General features: G+C 36.1%; 1 protein-coding gene across 3 annotated transcripts in view; it reads left to right on the forward strand.

The window, feature by feature from the left end:
• DDX10 (DEAD-box helicase 10) overlaps window positions 1-17,527 on the forward strand; it is a 153,694-nt gene that overhangs the window by 25,981 nt on the left and 110,186 nt on the right. For all 3 annotated transcript variants that reach the window (XR_008429510.1, XM_053936178.1, XM_053936179.1), the window contains exons 10-12: window positions 777-878; window positions 7,484-7,571; window positions 13,132-13,220. Coding sequence is in view for 2 of the 3 variants with exons in the window: in XM_053936178.1 (XP_053792153.1) it covers window positions 777-878; window positions 7,484-7,571; window positions 13,132-13,220 (279 nt within the window). In the remaining variant the exon portion in view is untranslated. The remainder of the gene's footprint in view (window positions 1-776; window positions 879-7,483; window positions 7,572-13,131; window positions 13,221-17,527) is intronic.

Consider the following 17,527-nt stretch of genomic DNA (forward strand, 5'->3'; position numbering starts at 1 on the left):
AACTGATATTTTCTTGCACAAAGAGAAAATGCTCAAGAAGATGCTTTAAGCATAAATTAGCTGATTTTTTGATGTCTTTGCTAACCATGTATCTTGAGTAATTACCAGCTCATCTGCATTTGATACAGCTGTTAAGTGCACTGAAGAGTGAATGCTGGACACATTCTTGGGGGATCAATCTGATTGTATGTTTTCTTTTGCATCTGGAAACTGCTTCTATAAATGAAAGCACTCCTATTTTTATGCTTTCGGTGATGTCACTGTGATCTGTTAGCCTTTACTGAACATGTAAGAAGGACTTGTTCTTTGAGACCAAGGCATTTGCCTTTTGTAGCTTTTCCCTGTGTTTGGCTTGCAGGATATGCAAAGAGAATCAGTTTTTACCAAGTGTTAAACCTTACCTATTGGCAAATGCTGACTGCAAGTAGCTGGATTTTCTAGTCCTGTAGTGAAAATACACTTTGATCATATGCTATTTGTTTGCCACTAGTATTTCAAACTGAGGGAAGAAAAGATTCACTGATCTGAATCCATGTCTTAGTCCCAGATGTTTAGAACTCCAGGTGTAGTTTTAAAATCAGCTCAAGTAGGGATATTGGCAAATCACTTAACTGGTTTGGCTCTTCTTTTCCCTTGGTTAGGTGAGAGGTTTGGTTTGTTCTTTGGACTGCTTATAAGGAAACAAATGTAAATTCTCATTGGCTATTGAAAACATCAGCAAAAACTGTAATTTTTTCATGTTTGCTTGAGGTTTCTTTTTTTACCCTTTTGATCAGGTACAAAGAAGGTGGTGAAGCTTTGTTGGTATTGCTTCCTTCAGAAGAAAAAGGGATGGTGGAACAGCTGGCACAGAGGAAAGTACCTATCAGTGAAATCAAGTAAGTCGCTAATGGCCCGCCTATTATTCAACCTTCTTTTTGCAAGAGTAATATGTGATGAATCTATGACAATCTTGATAAAGTGCTTTAATTGCCTGGAGCTGGACAAATCAGAGAAATGAATTAGTTTTGGTAGTGTTGTAGAAGGAAAAGACCTTGAAAGGTTACCTATTTTATTGTTGTTCCCAAAGGCAGGATGAGCTGCACAAATCATTCTTATCAGATGCCAATTAATATATTCACAGTTTCCCAAAGAGACCTCATCCGTACTCAACAGTTGCTTCCATTAACATTTTTTCTTCAAGTGTCTGATAAGACTTGTAAGTAATTTAAATGAAATATTTCTTTTGTCTTGTGCCAAGAATATATGGAAAGTGATGTATTCTCTTACTCTCTGCAGCTTCTTTTGATGTAATTGAACATGATAATGCTCTCTTTCTCTTTTGCACATTAAACAATTACAATTTCTTTAATCTGTCCCTGTATGTTTTTATTGCTGTTATCATTTTTGTTCCTCTTATCTTTTTCTTCTTTAGTTCTGGACTGTTTCTCCAATTTGTCATGACCTTTCTGAATCAGTTAGTTGAAGGACAGGAAGTAAAAGATGGTCATTTTACGTATTAAAAAGAGGGTTCTAAGGAAAACCTGTGAGGAGCTATGCTTTCTGTACAAATAGAACTGACTTTGAAGGAGTTGCAGAAGCATATAATAATACCAGGTAAAAATAAAAGCATGTTTCCATTTTCTGTTAAATACAGAGTAATAGATAGGAAGGAAACACAAAAACCCTAACTGTACAAATATTAGAAGAAAAGACCACCACCAAAAAAATGGATGGTAGTTTCTTATTTAGCAGCTATACTAGGAAGGAATTTACTGTTTTCTGAGCCTGTCAGTCTGATATTGAATTAAGGGAGAAAAGAGAATGTGAAGGAAATATGAAGGAAGAATTGAAAACAAGCCAGAAAATGTGATATTAGCCCGACTCCATTTTTAACACTTAAAAAGTTCAGGTCACACCATGCCAAAAATTGTACAGCAGAGATAAAAGAAATCAGAGAAGCATGACACGGTAGAAAATATAAGTTTCTGTATGAGTAGATATGAGCAAAGCTAAGCCTGTTTTACTTTGAAAAGCTGTGGTTTGCAGGTTTGCATGTGAAAATACAGATATCTAAGCAAAGAAGGGAATTAACTATACTGAATTTCTATGTAGGACAATTGTTTTTGAGAAGAAATCAAATTAGGATGAAACCATAGGTGGTTAATCTTCAGGTTCGCTCAAATGGTTGACATTTCTTCAGAGAACAGAAACAATGCATATAGCACTTTCTGGATTTAAGGTTTAGTTTTATTTTTAAGTATTTTTGTTGTATAGGATATGCCATTTCAAAGGCTCTTCTGAACTGTACTTGTGACTGCTAGTTCTGTGTAACAAACTGAGTACACAGCAGCTGATGAAATAAATCCACCTTTTCTGGTTAAACATGTATCAAATCCATGTAGGATGTGGATGAACTTCAGACGTAAACAATTTTTGCTAAAACAGTGAAATAAGGACTAGAATGCAGTCCAACAACTACTTAATGACAACCCAAACAAAACCTCACCAACTGAATGTGGATAACATCAGTAAAGGAACTGAAGTCTGACATTTTATTTTCACTTAAGCATCATAGTGCTTTAAAAGGATCTGTTGTATAACCACAGCAGTAAATTATCTCTTTACAAACTTCATCTTTTTCCTTCTTAAAATGGTAGTTATTTAAGTAATTTATCTTACTTTTATAATCAGTAAATAAATGTCTGCTCTCATGCACATTATAAATATTTCCCCTTTTGTGTTTCTTTGTCAGCTAAGCTTTTAACTTCATAAGTAATGGTGCTAATTGTTTGAACAACTTATCAAAGGAAATGGTAAAAAAACCTCTTTAGGCTGTATTTATACATGTAAATAGAAATCCATATTTTTGTACAGGGATAATAATCCAATTTTAATAGGGCAAATATTTCAGTCCCAATAAATACACATTATATTTATAATCCAAGATAGCTGTGTCTCTGGATAGATGTTAATGGCTGCATCTCTTAACAACATGTTGTTGTTAATTTGATGTTACTTTGGTGGAAAACTCTGCTTTTTTTTTTTTTTTTAAATAATACCCTAGAAATTAATTATTGTACCAAGCCACTAGGACATATGTATTATAAATACATTTTAAGAAATATTCTTAATTGGAATCATTATTAGAAAAGTCAAGGGATTTGATTGAGAACATATTTCAACAGCCTGCCCCAAGATCCAGTTTTTCAATCTGCAAAACAAGCTTTAATAGAATTTATAAGATCAAAATGAAGGGAAATGCTTTCACTTAGAATTGTGTGCCTAGTGTGTTATGATTTAAAAGATGTAGCCTTGTCCTTGTAAGAGGCTAACTAAAATCGTTAAAAAGTTATTCTTGTAATTACTTGTGGATTGCAAACCAGTTTAATTCTAGAAGCTTTTAACTACAGATTTTCTCATGCTGTTTACTTCCAGCCAGTTTCCCAATTAATACAACCCCAGTGTGTTTTGTCAGTTTATAAATTGTTTAAGAAGTTGCATGAACCCTTGGATCATGTTCCAGGTCTTGTGGTGAAGTCTTCTCCTGTTGTTTGTGTTTATTCATCTAATTATAGATTCTTAAGAATTCTAACTTGGGAATTAGAAGATAATGAGCATTGCTCACTGCCAACAGCCTTTTAACTGTTCAAATTTCTAAATTCATTCTGAGCTTTTTTTCAAAAGCTTGTTTCTAAAACCTTGTATATTCAAGTGTTTATTTGGTTGTTCTTATTAACCTATTGTCTGGTGTAGTGGTGCTAAGAATGCTGTTACTTATTTTGTATTTTTTGATTTGCAAACTATTTTTGATGTTGTTTTATTTCATATAGACAGACCTTTTTAAACAGGTCCATAATTTGAAAGTAAAGAAAGGAAGAACTTTCCTTGATACCTGTTCAAAGGACTGGGGTTTAGGCTCTTTCCTTAATTTTCAATTTTAGATCTAAGCTGCCAGTAGAGGTTTTCAGTAAACTAGTCCCTTCTAATTAGCTCAAGCTGCCAATTTACAGGTAGTGCTTTTAACAGTACGTAACTTCTTCATTGTTCGAAAAGAGCAAGAGAAAGTGCAAGATATGCAATAATAAATGCAATATCTTAGAACATTTAAATATGGCAAAAAGATACTCTGAGAGTATTAAATGGTTTGTACATTTTTTAAAGTAGTCTATAATCTCCAAGTTTCCTATGCAAGCTCTAAACTTAAATTATTTTTGGTAGTATTTTGAGATTACGTTGTTGCATCCAACTGTGTTGGGTAAAAAGATAAGAGCTGCTTCCTCAGGAGTTACCATAACAAATTTTGTGTCTAGAAAATTTTACCAAAGGAAGTGCAAGTATATAGATACCCATGATGTAGTATTGCTTTCTTTAATTTTATGGCAAAAAAAAAAATGTGTTTTCTCAGGAAACCAGCAATAACAACATCAAAACACCTTTTTCCCCTTCTTATTATTTTCTCACAGTGGAAAATATTTGGATGTGTATTCCACATGTCGGTAGTATTAATATAGGGGATCTGTTAAAACTCACTGCCTCCCAGTAGCCATAGTTACTGTAAGACAATACACTGGTGTCACTGTTAAGTGTGGTTCTACACTGGTGTGTGATCTGGGTGGGCCTTCCTTAGGTGCGAGCCCTTCCCCCTCCCTCCAGCCTTTGGGCTGTCTATGTAACCGTAGGGAGCCACTTTCCACACTGAGAGCACAGTGCAAAACCTGCTGCTGCTGCTTGGAAGCTGCGTGGAAATCTGGAAACTGTTTTGCTGCATGAGGGCAGCAGGGCCTTTTAGGTGGTTGTTGATCTTTTTTGCTTAAATTGTTTTGGAGAAGAGTGGAGGAGGGACAATGCTTAGTTAAAACAGTGCTTGTATCCTAGCGTATAAACCAGGGAAAATGAGAGGAAATCAAAACGTCTATCAACCAGAAAATTTGGAGATTGCTGTCTGATCAATACATAAGACCAGGCAAGTTGGGTTATGAAACTGGTAGGCAAAACTGTAGCTTCAGAAAGTTGTACTGCTCCTTAAAGGTAAGATATGTGATCACAGAGTGAGAAATAACCAGCCTACTTAAAATGGCAGACCATATTGTAAAATCCCCTTCTAGCCTTTGCATAGTTGGTTTTAGCTCATTGGTTCTTAGCCATTTAGGCAGGCTTATAAATGATGATAATGATTTTCAGCTTTTAGCTTTTAGGCTTACTTCTCCTAATAGTCAAATGTATACAATTTATTGTAAAGAGATTTATTTGTTCAGAAAGAGGTAACATGCAAACTCATTAAAGCCAAAATCCAATTTAACAGTGGCCAGCTTTCTCATTTTTTGAATCTCGGTATGAGAGGAAGATGATAGTGGATGACTTGTCATGATACAGTGTTGGAGAAGAGAGAATTCAGTAGTACTTCTCTTTTTTTGGTAGTCAGTGCTGCAAATTTGCTCATTCATTATCAAACACATAAGCTTAAAATGTGCCTGGGGTACCATGTTCTTAGTTGACATTGCTTAGATTTATACCATATTATCTAGCCATGCTTTTAAATGTGAAGTGTCTTGAGGGTTTTTGTCTTTTTCAAACCCTTTTCTTGCAAATTTCAATCAAATTGCTCAGCATTTAGATGCAGTCTACAAAATGTGGCTGTATCTTGTCTTGAATTGTTGCCTGTTACGCTTGGAGCCTCAATGACACATAGTCTCTTATGAATAATAAATCACATTCCTACAATAATCAAGTCATAGAAAATAATGAGTAATAGCATGTCCAGGTGAAAATTGGAACTTCGTAAGCATTTTGAGTTTGACAGTGGCAGTAGGCAGTAGTTGGCACGCTCAGCTACTCTTTGAGAAGTGCTCCAAGGCCATTTTTGCATTACTTAAAGATTTCACATAGACCATGTTTCCCTGTTTTATGAGAACGTACAACTGCCAGATGCTTTCCTGACACCAAATACGACATCTGCTGTTTCTTTCCCATTCTTAAAACCTGCTAATGCTGCTATGGAGGATAATCAAACTGATGAATCATATTTTGCTTCTGACTAAGCTGTGTTAGCTGTTGTGTATTTGCTTATTTTCTTTAGGTCCTTACAAATTGGGGTTTTTTTTGGTATCAAGAAAAAGTTAATTGTTTAACTTCCTTTCTGCCCCCTTTGAATATGAGCGCTGTATTTAAATGGCCTGTTTGATAGGATGTTTTTTTTCCTAGTTGCCATGGAGCAAATTTCTTTTGACCCAGCTGACTTATCGGAGTACTTGGTCTCCCATGATTTCTGATTCTGGTGTGAGCTTGCACTTTGCTGTAGCTGTTCCTAGCTGACTGATTGCAGCCGCCACTTGGAGTGAAGACAAGGAAAAAAAGCACTGGCTAATTTTAGGGATTTGAGGTCATCTCTTAAAAGCTTTCCCATAACTTAGAAGCAATTCAACACTTTTCTGGACTGTCTTACTACTGTTATTCATATTAATTTTTTTATAACTCATGCTATCCCTTCTTTACTTTTTGTATCACTGTATTTCAAAGATTTGTTGGTCAATTTGTCACCCACCTAATTTTTCACGCTTCTTTTTTTCTGTCTTATGCTTTTAAATTTTTAGAGCCAATTATGTACTGTCTGGAAACTGGAACTTATGTTTTTTGGTCTTTCACTAAAACTGCAGCTAATAGTGCTTGTGTACACTGTTGTTTTTCCCTGGCCATATCTGAACAGAGTGAAAAAATTGAAATTGTAAGGGAATGAAGATTGATATCTGTTTTCATTTTTAGTCAGAATAACATCCCACCATGTTTGCTAGTTTGTATGATACACTGGGGTGGCAGTAGCAGCTCAAAAGTAGATGAGATCTGGGCAAATAGATCTGCAATAATGTAGGTATCACTGGAATAAGTTTAAAAATTCAGAATCTGGGAAAGGACCTATATATCTTTTTAGCAGGTTTAATGGCAATTTCTATAGTGCAGTCAATATTCTTTATTTACTTGAGAAGCTCTTAAATCTGTTTAATCTTTAATCCTTCATTATTTGCTCACCTGGCTATTCTTTCCAAGAAGTACTTAAATTTCAGTATTCCTGGCACAATGAATCTTATTTAAGCTTTAAAAAATGCTGACAATTTCCTCATGAAGACTTTTATTTCAGTATAAAGTAGTACTATAATTCATTATGCTGTTTCTGTATTTTTGCAGTATTTTTACAAAATGAAGAAGTTTTCTGCTGATTTCTGCTTTGTTTTAGAATAAGTTTCACCACCTTCTGTGAAAACTGTCTGAATAAAACAGCTGCTATTTGTCTTTTCTGCATTATTTGAGTGTAATCTTCATCCTTAACATGGTTCCATTCTGTGCTATTTCAATGGTAATAGCTCTGTGCATATTAAAACAATGCAAAAGATGTGCCTGAGAAGGCACAGAAGATGTTCCTGAGAACCTAACAGGTGCTTATTTTGGCATGTTCTAATAATTAAAGCTTGGGTTTGTGTTTTTTTTTTTTTTTTTTTTTTTTAATTAGAATTAATCCTGAAAAACTTACAGACATTCAAAAGAGGCTGCAAGCATTCTTAGCTCAAGATCAGGAGTTAAAAGAGAAAGCTCAAAGGGTAAGTAATCTGCTACACTATAATTCTTGGGGTGTATTAGTTGAATGGAACTGCTATGTTTGAATAACTGACCAGCTCAGACATGCCCTAGAAGCAGTGTTTGGAGCTGAAGAACCACCAGAGATAGTTAAGTACTTGTGTTAGGAGAGAAACATAAATTAGAGAGAACCAGAGTCTTCTGAGTGATGTCCAGTGGCAGAAGAGGAGGCAACAGGCACGGATTTCTCTACAAAAAGCTCAATTTAAACCCCTAAAAAGCTTTTCTTGTGAGAGTGGTTGAACACTAGAACAAGCGAGGCTGTGCAGTCTCCAAATGCTAGTTATTATATACTGGGTTCCTTCCTGAGCAGCCTGCTCTAGCTTACCTTGGTTTGAGCAGGTGCTTGCACTAGATCGTCTCTGAAGTTTCTTCTCAACTTCAAATACACTGAGTTTCTTGGAAAGCTGATACAGAAAATGTCAAAACAATGCTACTAATAAAAAAAGTTACTTAAAAATAGCAGATCACATTACTTGACTTGAAAAGTTAGAAATATGAAACCATGTAGGCCTCAACATGCTCACCTGGATCAATTTTTATTGTCATATATCCTGAATATATGTGACAATTTGTCCCTTGCAATCCAGTGCATTGAATAAAGCATTTAAACTTTTGTTTGGATTTAAATGAGCAACAAACTAGCTCAGAATAGCTCTTCTGGGTAAGATGGAGAATTATGTGAATGGGTTTATAAATGGGATTTCTTTGCTGTTCTGGTTAATGCTGGGAGACTTAATGGACAATATGTGCATTTCAGCATGTGTTCATCAGGTTTGGGGAGGGTAGGGAAATGTCAAACAACTAAGTAGGTTCTTGGATGAGAATGAGCTTGGTTGTAGAAGATGCTTTCCATGAAAAGTAGCCTGTGAAACATTTCTGGAAATTGCACTGACTCTTGCCATCACTGAACATGTTTGCTGACCTTTCCCTGGTTTTATAATATTTTTAGGCCATGAACTCTTTGGAATGGAGCTTGCTACTTGTTTTATTGAAGCACTGCAACATGTTGGTTTTCTGAGGCTGGTTGGTTTGTTGGGGTTTTATTTTTGTTTTTGAACTGTGTATATCATTAGCTTGTGAATTCTGTAGTTGTATCAAGTCTCTTCAAAACTATACAAAATCAAAAGCTCAAATTGAGATGCAGGAAAACACAGTTGGAAGGATAATAGGCAAATCTTTCATGTCATTTTTTCTTATATATATAGGTCAAATTAAAAGAGTACCACCAAAGGCCCCATGGTGAGAAATCTAGAAATGCCAAAGCCTGAGAAATACACGATTGCAGAGATTCTGGGTTACTGTTAATAACTTTTTATTTGTATGAGCTAGTGTGGGCATTAATGACACTTGAAGGTATACTGGTAAACCTGAGTGGTAGGGTAAAATGAAAAGAGGATTGTGAAAGCTTAGAGAAACCATGAGTTTTAAGCTTTCTATTTAACTGGGATGTAAAATGAGTCAAGTTGAAATATTTAAAACTCTTGAGATTCATCTCACCTAGCTGTAGATGTCCTCTGTGAGTTAACCTGCCTGAACTTTCTTTTATAGCTGATAGGATGGAATAAGCACTTCTACAATGCCTCCTGGCACAGATACCTTAAAATCCCTTTGGGATGGGTGGATGGATGAATGAATGGTGGTTTCTTTGTGCTGCAGAGGTGCCCTATGTGATGTGACCTGTCTTGGAGGCCTGCAGTAGGGACATTTAGTGAGTCAGAGGAATGCCATTCTTACTTTCCTAAACAAGGAGATTTAAATCAAAGTGCCTGAAGAGCTCAGTGAGATCTTTGTGAATAAAATGTCTAAGGCAATGTTCCAAGGGAATTATTTTAAAAACTATTTTTGGCTTTTAGGTATTCCAGGTTTTTGGAGTGCATAAAGCATTACTTGAAGCAGTGTGGAACATCAGTGTAAGCTTCATCCTGGCACTGCACAAACCAGAGGCATTGGTGTCACATTCACCTCCAGCTGCCACAGGAAGTTGCAGTTACACCAATTTGTGGCAGAAGTGACAGAGCAGCTGGCTGGGGGAGGATGAGAGTAGGAGTAATCCAGCATCATCTTGGAACGAAAACACCAACAAATCTCTGTTTCTGCCTTTGGCTTTTTAAGATCTCTTAAAAGGCAGAGAAGGATCATTCTGAATTGAGCAGAGGGATGATAAAATTTCAAAATAGCCCAAGAATAAAATCAAACATGGGTTGTCTGTCACTATTGCAGATACAAACTTAAATTTGTTTTGAAAAATTTTAATTGCCATATAATTACCATTTGAGGCCATTTTTGTTGCAGTTTTAAATTTATGGATAGCAGAGAAGTGTCATTCCTGCAGGCAAGCTGTAAATACGTTCAATTTTTGAAAAACTTGAAGTATGGACAAGTGGTTTATCATAGAAGTGTCCCTCCTTAATAAGGTTTAACTATGAATGTTCAGACATACTATGCAAATGTGCCCAAGTAGTCTTACATGTCAATGTGAATAAACAATAAAATTAATGCAAATGAAATCCTGACCTTGGATCCTTATCTGAAATGCTGGATTTCTTAGAGGCATATGTCTTACATTGTCTAGCCTGTCTGTTGCAAGCTGCCAAATTCTTGACATTTGTAGTGTAAGAAATAAATTCCCAACCTGAATGGATGAGATAGCAGTGAGACGGCACAGCTATGCACAGAAGTTCGGATAGGATGGTAGTCTTCCATCATGTGTTGAGGGCATGAGGCCTAAGTTATTGTATTATCTAAGCTTGATTTACTTCAAGGTGCCGTTACTTATTTTGAAAATAGGAAGTTCTTGATTACTAATTGCTTCAACAAACTTCATGGTTCATTTAGTAGGACATGGCTCCCCTGCTATTGCTTGGAAAGACAGTTTGTATCAGATCGGGGCTCCTTTGAAACCTTTGCAGTTGTTCTCATGGACTGATGCTGCCTTTTGGCATTTCTTGTAATTTTAATATTTAATATGTCACTTCAGCCAGTTCTGGAAAGCTTTTTTAAAAAATAGTCTTTTTTTCTTTCTAGTTTGAATGCTACTGTGGCACTGAAGTGATGTCTGTCCATTAATTTCTTCATCACACCTAGAGAGATGTTACAGCCTGAAATTCCAGCCACAGCCTATTACTTTTGAATTACTGTCAAAACAGCACATCAATTTAATTGTGTGCATTTTAATACTTAAAGCAGTTATGCAGGATAAATCAAAATTTAGAGGTAGTAAATTCCTAGAGCATGGTACTTTTTCATTATGTATTTGTACAATAATCTCCAGTGCTTTTGGAGACGTGTAGCTACTATTGTAGTAGAACTGTAAATGTTAATGATGCCCAACCATAACATTTTCCACAGAAATTAGTGCATATAATATTTTTGCAATGTTCAGTTATTAAAAAGAAGCCTTGAAAGTGGTATCAAACAGCAGATACGGCAGGGGACAGCAACAATTGTAAAATAGCAGGGAAAAAGTTCAGACTGACTAAATTTGTTCTCCCTCAGCTCCAGTGTGTGTGCACAAGCTGAGGAAGTCTCAGGATAACTGAATAAAATCTAACTGAGATGACAGAGTTTTAGACAGAGGTTGAAGTCAACACACTGAAATTAAATAAAAAAAAATCAGAGTAAATAGTTTGATTTCTCTTCTTGTAAAGTATAACAACTCTTCTATGCATTTGTTTGGTGTTTCATTCTTAGTTATTGTAGGGCTTGAAAAGCCTGCAAGAGGTGTGTTCTTTCTGCCCTTTATAGTCTGTTAATTTCTAGAGCATGTGTACCAAATATATGCTAGTAAGGTAAGTGGATGGCTTTATCAGTTATCCAACAGCCATAGTGAGATTTCAAGCCTGTAGCAAGCAGTGACTCATGTAGTTATTCAGATCTGCAAATCTTAGATTCACAGGAAGGATACTTCTTTTTTAATCTACTTTTTTTCATCTGTCACTGCAGAGAAAAAGGAGGCTTTCATTGAATTTTGTCACTTGCTAGACAGCAGTAGATTAATGAGATCTGTCAAATTTGAAGCCTTTTCCTAAACATTCTAATTACCTTTGTAAAATGATTAATAATTCAGTGTGAGCAAAGAAGTGCTTGATGTAAGTATTCCACATGTCAATCTTGGTAGCAGCTGAATGAATTGAGCTCACACTTTCCACAGCTAAAAATAATTGAAAGACATAATCAGGAAGGAAACTTTACCCAAAAACCCCTCAGCATTAGGAAAAATAAGGAAATGAAAATTTACTTTTATAATGAATTAATGGGCAGCTTGCAAAGTATATCTCCTAGCTCTATATACCGTACAATCAATGCTTTTTATTTCTGTTTATTCAGAAGAAGAGCATGAGTTTATAACATTGCTTAATTTACTGTCTTACCTTTCATTTTACCTTTTGAAGTGTTTTTTCTCTTACAAGCATTTAAAGAATCTCCATAAGACATCAATGTTCCTGACTGTTGAGTGTTTGCTCCTCTATCTGAGGTTAACAAGAAATATTTTTTTTTTAATTCCACATGAATTATTAATACAGTAGTTTTCTCCAATAGGTGCCTGTACATAACAGAACAAGAGTGTGATTATAGGATGCTTGAATGTAATTCTTGTGAGCTTAACTTGCTGTTGTTATTAGTGTTTGATGGTTTAAACCTCATGGTAGGAGTACTGGCATATGTCAGAAATAAAGTTACAAACAACAGAAATCCAAGGATCTTTTCTGGTACTTGAAATATTCCAGTATTTATGCTGCTGCTGCTAGGTAGAACTAGACTATGTAAAAGAAACATGAGAAGAATAAGAATCTTTCCTTTTGGGAAGGATGGCAGGAAAATGCAATGCAAGATTAAGCTAATCTCTTACATAGTTCTTCCAGTTTTTTTGGAGAAAGTCTGTGATTAATTGATACTTCAATCTTGGACTGGTGTTAGTAGGTGTTGTATAGTGAATTTGTCTTGGTCAGCTGAGTTGCATTCATTGACTATGTGCATGTGATGAGCTGATGGTAAATGCAAGGTAATATGAATCATCTTAGACCACAGTCAAGTGCAGCTATATTGAGTTGGATAACTTCCTGCTTGTGGCTAAGATTAAGTTAGGACACCTCCAATTGATAGCAACAAAGTCTGTTTGAAGTTCCACATAATTTAGGTATCGGACAACATTCAGAAAACAACACTCAGAAAAGCTAGGAGAAAAAAATCAAATTGAATCAGTGATGTTTCCTTCTGACTAATCTGTCATATTTTCTTTCTAGGAAAATATATCATGACATACTGTTGTGAAATTCAATCAATTCAGCCAATGTGAATGTAATGAAATATTTGAGTACTTGAAGTTGCATCACTTCTGTAGGAGCGATAAATTTTGTCTGATGAGTACTTTAAAAAGAATTTCAGTCTGAAATCGATGTTAGACTACCTAATAGTGAAACTGTGAATCTATTTTGTGTTTAGAGCAACAATATAATGTTTGTTTCTTGTGTTGGTAATTAAATGGTCTTTTTTTGTTGAATACTTTCATTTTTCTTTCAGTGTTTTGTATCCTACTTGCGTTCAGTTTACTTAATGAAGAACAAGGAAGTATTTGATGTTTTCAAATTGCCTCTAGCAGAATATGCCCTGTAAGTATGGTCAACTTAAAATATGAAAGCTGTATACTGAGAAGTTTTGCAGTCTTTAAATAGCTGTCTTGATTGTGTTAACACGCAGAATTGGACATCCAGTCTTCTAGTGTATTTAGTTTCATATTCATATTGAGCCTTTTGTATATTTTCAAGAGCATTCTAAATGGAAATTATGTGTAAAAGCAATATATGCTGTACAGAGAAATAACTTAGAGCAGAAGGTGCATTTGCTATATACACTAGGAGACACAACTTCTGAAGTAAAAGGATAGAAATGAATGTTTTGGTGTTTTTTTTCCTCCCCAGATTTGCCCTTCAGCCTCATAGCTAAATACCAGCCTGTAAAGTGTATTATTTAAAAAGAAATTGGAGGTATCTAAAGATCATGTATTGCAGTCTCATTTTGAGTATAATTTGGACATTTCTTCTTGGCCATTAATTACTTTTCAGAAGACTCAGTGCATTAGGTAAAGATGAAGCATCTGCACTAGACTGAATAGCATCTATTTTGCTTGGTCTCTTTTGTGCATGTATGTGAATCATTTCATATTTTGTTTGGGAGGGAAATTAATTTTGACAGGCTGACTGTACAGATGACAGTCCCCTGAAACTGTTTTAAGATGTGAAGTTTTTGAAATCTCATGGGACACAGGGTAGTTGTAAGGGAGCAGGAAGGTGTTCAAAGGTTCACAGTAAATTAATTTGATATGTGTGGAATTTCATACAGAGAAGCCTAACTTGCCAGCACATGGCATAATGAACTAAAATATGACAAATTACTAGACTCTGGAATACCTGGTCTTTCTGTGCTGTGCTGCCATTAACATGATTATGTTTTTAAGATACATAAGCCTATTATAAAAGATGCTTTTTAACTTCATGGGCTGAGACATTTTGATGAAGGAGAACTAGCATAAGCTCAAAAATTTTTTGCTACATGCAATGCCTGACCCTTCTCTTGTGTGATTTGTCAGCATCTTTAAAATCTGTTGTAGGTCTTCCTGTGCTATTCATGTAAGGAATGGTGGCAGAAGATTAGGGCTAAGAGGGACAACCACACAAATTCAACAGTGTTAGAAACAGACTAGCAGATGGTGGTAATGCTGCATTTTCAGAATCCCAGTGCCTCTTTCTGGATTTCAGCATGGTGTGCTATCTAGTATCTGTAGAGAGAGTAGTCTACAGTTCTGTTCTTCTCAGGTCTGTGTGCCCGGATTTGGACCTTCCTCAAAATAATTCTGAGTCTCAGCTTTAGAAAGCTACTAATGTCATTCCTGTAATAAAATGCAAGAAACCAGTCAGTTGTTTGGAGAGAGTAGGAGAGGTTTAATCAAGGCTGTGAAATATGTGGTAGTATAATCAAAAAGTCAGAAGATAATAAATCTGGGAGATAATTTGGAGATTCTGTTCTAGTTTGTTGGCACTCTTCTTCCCCACTCTCCAGACTGCTAGACTAACTAAAATACACCCTGCAGTTACCTAACTTTCAGTTCAGTGCACAGCCACTAATACATGAATCAGTCATAATTTATATGAAAGTCCCTCAAAGTCTGGTATGTTTGAATTTTGCATCCAGAACCAACCTTGGTTTCTGTTCTGCACACAAACTTGCGGCAAAACCTGAAATGAGAATCCTTTCTTCCCTTTACCTTCTGTGTGCATTTTCTGAAAAGTACTTCAGCCTTTCCATGGAGATTTACTGCTAGCTTGATAGATGTTACTCCACTAAAAATCCTGCAGAGAGAATAGGCTGCTTAATGCCCTTGTCAGGTTTACATTGCAGGCTGTTGCCCCACATTCCCCGTTGCTCTCCTGCTTTGCATGTGTGTGCACTGAGATTCTCTTAAGCTCTGTTGATTGAGTCTGCAGAAAAGCAAGTATTTTTCATTTTTCTATGTTACATAAGATCATCTATATATAAGATATATAAAACAAAATATATAGAAAATGTATGCATACACACACACACATATCTATTCTAGTGATTGATCACTTTTAAGCTATGGTGCATTACTATTCTGTCCAGTATTCTCTCATTATAAATTGCCATCAAGAGTAATTTGCTGGAGGAAGACTTGTGTAGGCCTTGTGTTAATGTAGGCAGCCTTTAAGTCTGATGAAGGAGAAGCTCAATGCTTGCATTAAAAAGAGAAATTTGTCTTTTGATTGCAAAGGACAGCTTTGAAAACATAAGAAAATGTAAACAAACAACAGGGTGAAAAGGAAATAATTACGTGGTCTGGTCTCTGGTCTCCTGGAGAGGAGGCAGTGTTTTCAAATATTTTCTTGCTCAGACACATTATGTTGCTAGCTGCTAACATATATATATACATACATATATATATACACATATGTACACATATATATATATATATTTATACATATATATACATATATATGTATAGATAGATGGGTAGATACACACACACACTGTTCTCTGGGGCAGATCTTAACAGGTGAGTGTGCTGGATGGACAGGTAAGTCACAGTTCTAAGGGGCTGCCAGGGAAGGTAATTTCCTTTGTGACTGTCATCATGTCTTTCAGGAGAAATGCAGCATATTTTCCTGTTTCTCCCTGTATTGGTACATAGAGAATAAATAAAACAAGTTGAAGCCAAATTATTGGGAAAATGTCATATATACACTCCTTAGTATCCAGATAGTTCTGCAAGTATTGCTTGCAGATCAGTATTAAAAAGCAGTAGGTAGCTGCAGGTCCTGTCAGGACTGAAATGGGTGATAGCAGATCCATCTGTCCACATCTGTCTGTCCTTTGACTAATCAGGGAAAGCACCCACTGCACTCTCATGGGCACCCCTGGCCTGACCCTTACTGCATGGTCAGGACAGAAGTTTTATTTGTTATCTTGCTCAGGGCTGTCTGTCTTGTCCTCAGGCAGTGCCCATTGCAGTCTTTGCATGTCTTGTCATCCCTTTGTTGTTTCTTGGCTGTCCTTATACTTACTTATCTACATGCTAATCTCCTAACTAAAAAGATGGCTCCTAATTACTTTTCCCCTGTTGTCTCCAGTGTTCATGCACCTGGAACCAGACTTACTATTTTTCATGTTGTTACCTGGTTAATGTTAGCCTCATATGTTATTGCTCATATAGACCCCAGCATTCCCTCCAGTCATTTGCAGAGTTTGGGCGTTCCTCACTGAGCTCACCTTCAGCCACCTGATATCCAGCTGCCCCTTCCTGAGCTTCTGTAACTACATCTGTAAACATTTGCCTACAGCTTTCTGAAGAAGCTGCAGTCTCCTCTTTCGAAGTCCAGGGTCATTATTCTCTTAGTCATCGTCCTCATTACTTCTAGGATGTTGAGCTATCTTTCCTCATTCTGCAGCCAAGCTGGCTGTTGACCTTGACTCACCTTAGAAGTGAATGTACTTGCATATGCATGAGTAGCAGTTCCAGGAGAGTGCCTATCAGAGTTGGCTAAGCCAGCTAACTTGGAGAAAGGGTTTTTAATGCACTCTAGAAAACCTTGTTGCTTGTGCTCTGCTGTGTTGCCCTCTGAGCAGGTGTCAGGGATGGCTCAGGTACCAAGGAGCACCACCAGGGTTTGGAACTGCAATGTGGAGGTTCCTTTTCCTTTTGTAAGGAAGACTACATCTTGGTCTTCTGAATTATTAGATTGCAACCATGACATCCTCTTTGTTCTCCTTCTCTTTGGCCCTAACCCATAAAGTCTTGAATAGCCTGGCCCTCATTATTAATAGAGTGTCGGGCATTTGAACTCCTTAACGGAGAGGAATAAAGCTGGTGGGTAAAGTAAATAGCACAACAAACACAATTTCCCTGTTCATTTTGGTTATTAATCAGACCATCTGGAAAGCCTGTTAGTTCAGATTTGTGTCTCTTCAGTTGATGTTATTTCTTCTGTTAGTTCTGACGGTTGCTCATCCTGTCTTCTGATAACATTTTTAATGTTAAGTGTGGATGTAGCATATATTGCTAGGCAAGTAATACATATTTCTTCTCTTGAAATAGCTTCTGGGAGTATTTAACCTTTTCCAACTATTTTAAGTCTTTGTCTGAACCTGTTCTACAGTAAAAGTAATCTCTGTGCTGTGTTTTTATGTGTTCAAATCATTCTGAAGTAGTTCACTAATGGAATATTTCTATATTTAGTAAATGTACTAAGTTAATATCAGACTGAATCAGTAACTTGTGTAAAATTGTTGTGAAGCAGTTTTTTACAGCTGGCTCATGTTTTAAAAAGGACTAGTAATCTTCTAGGAACAAATTAGGAGCATTTGTCAAACTTAAAAATGTAAAGATTTTACTGGTCTTACATTT

This window comes from Vidua chalybeata, chromosome 2 (assembly GCF_026979565.1).
Source record: "Vidua chalybeata isolate OUT-0048 chromosome 2, bVidCha1 merged haplotype, whole genome shotgun sequence".
Taxonomy (NCBI): Eukaryota; Metazoa; Chordata; class Aves; order Passeriformes; family Viduidae; genus Vidua; species Vidua chalybeata.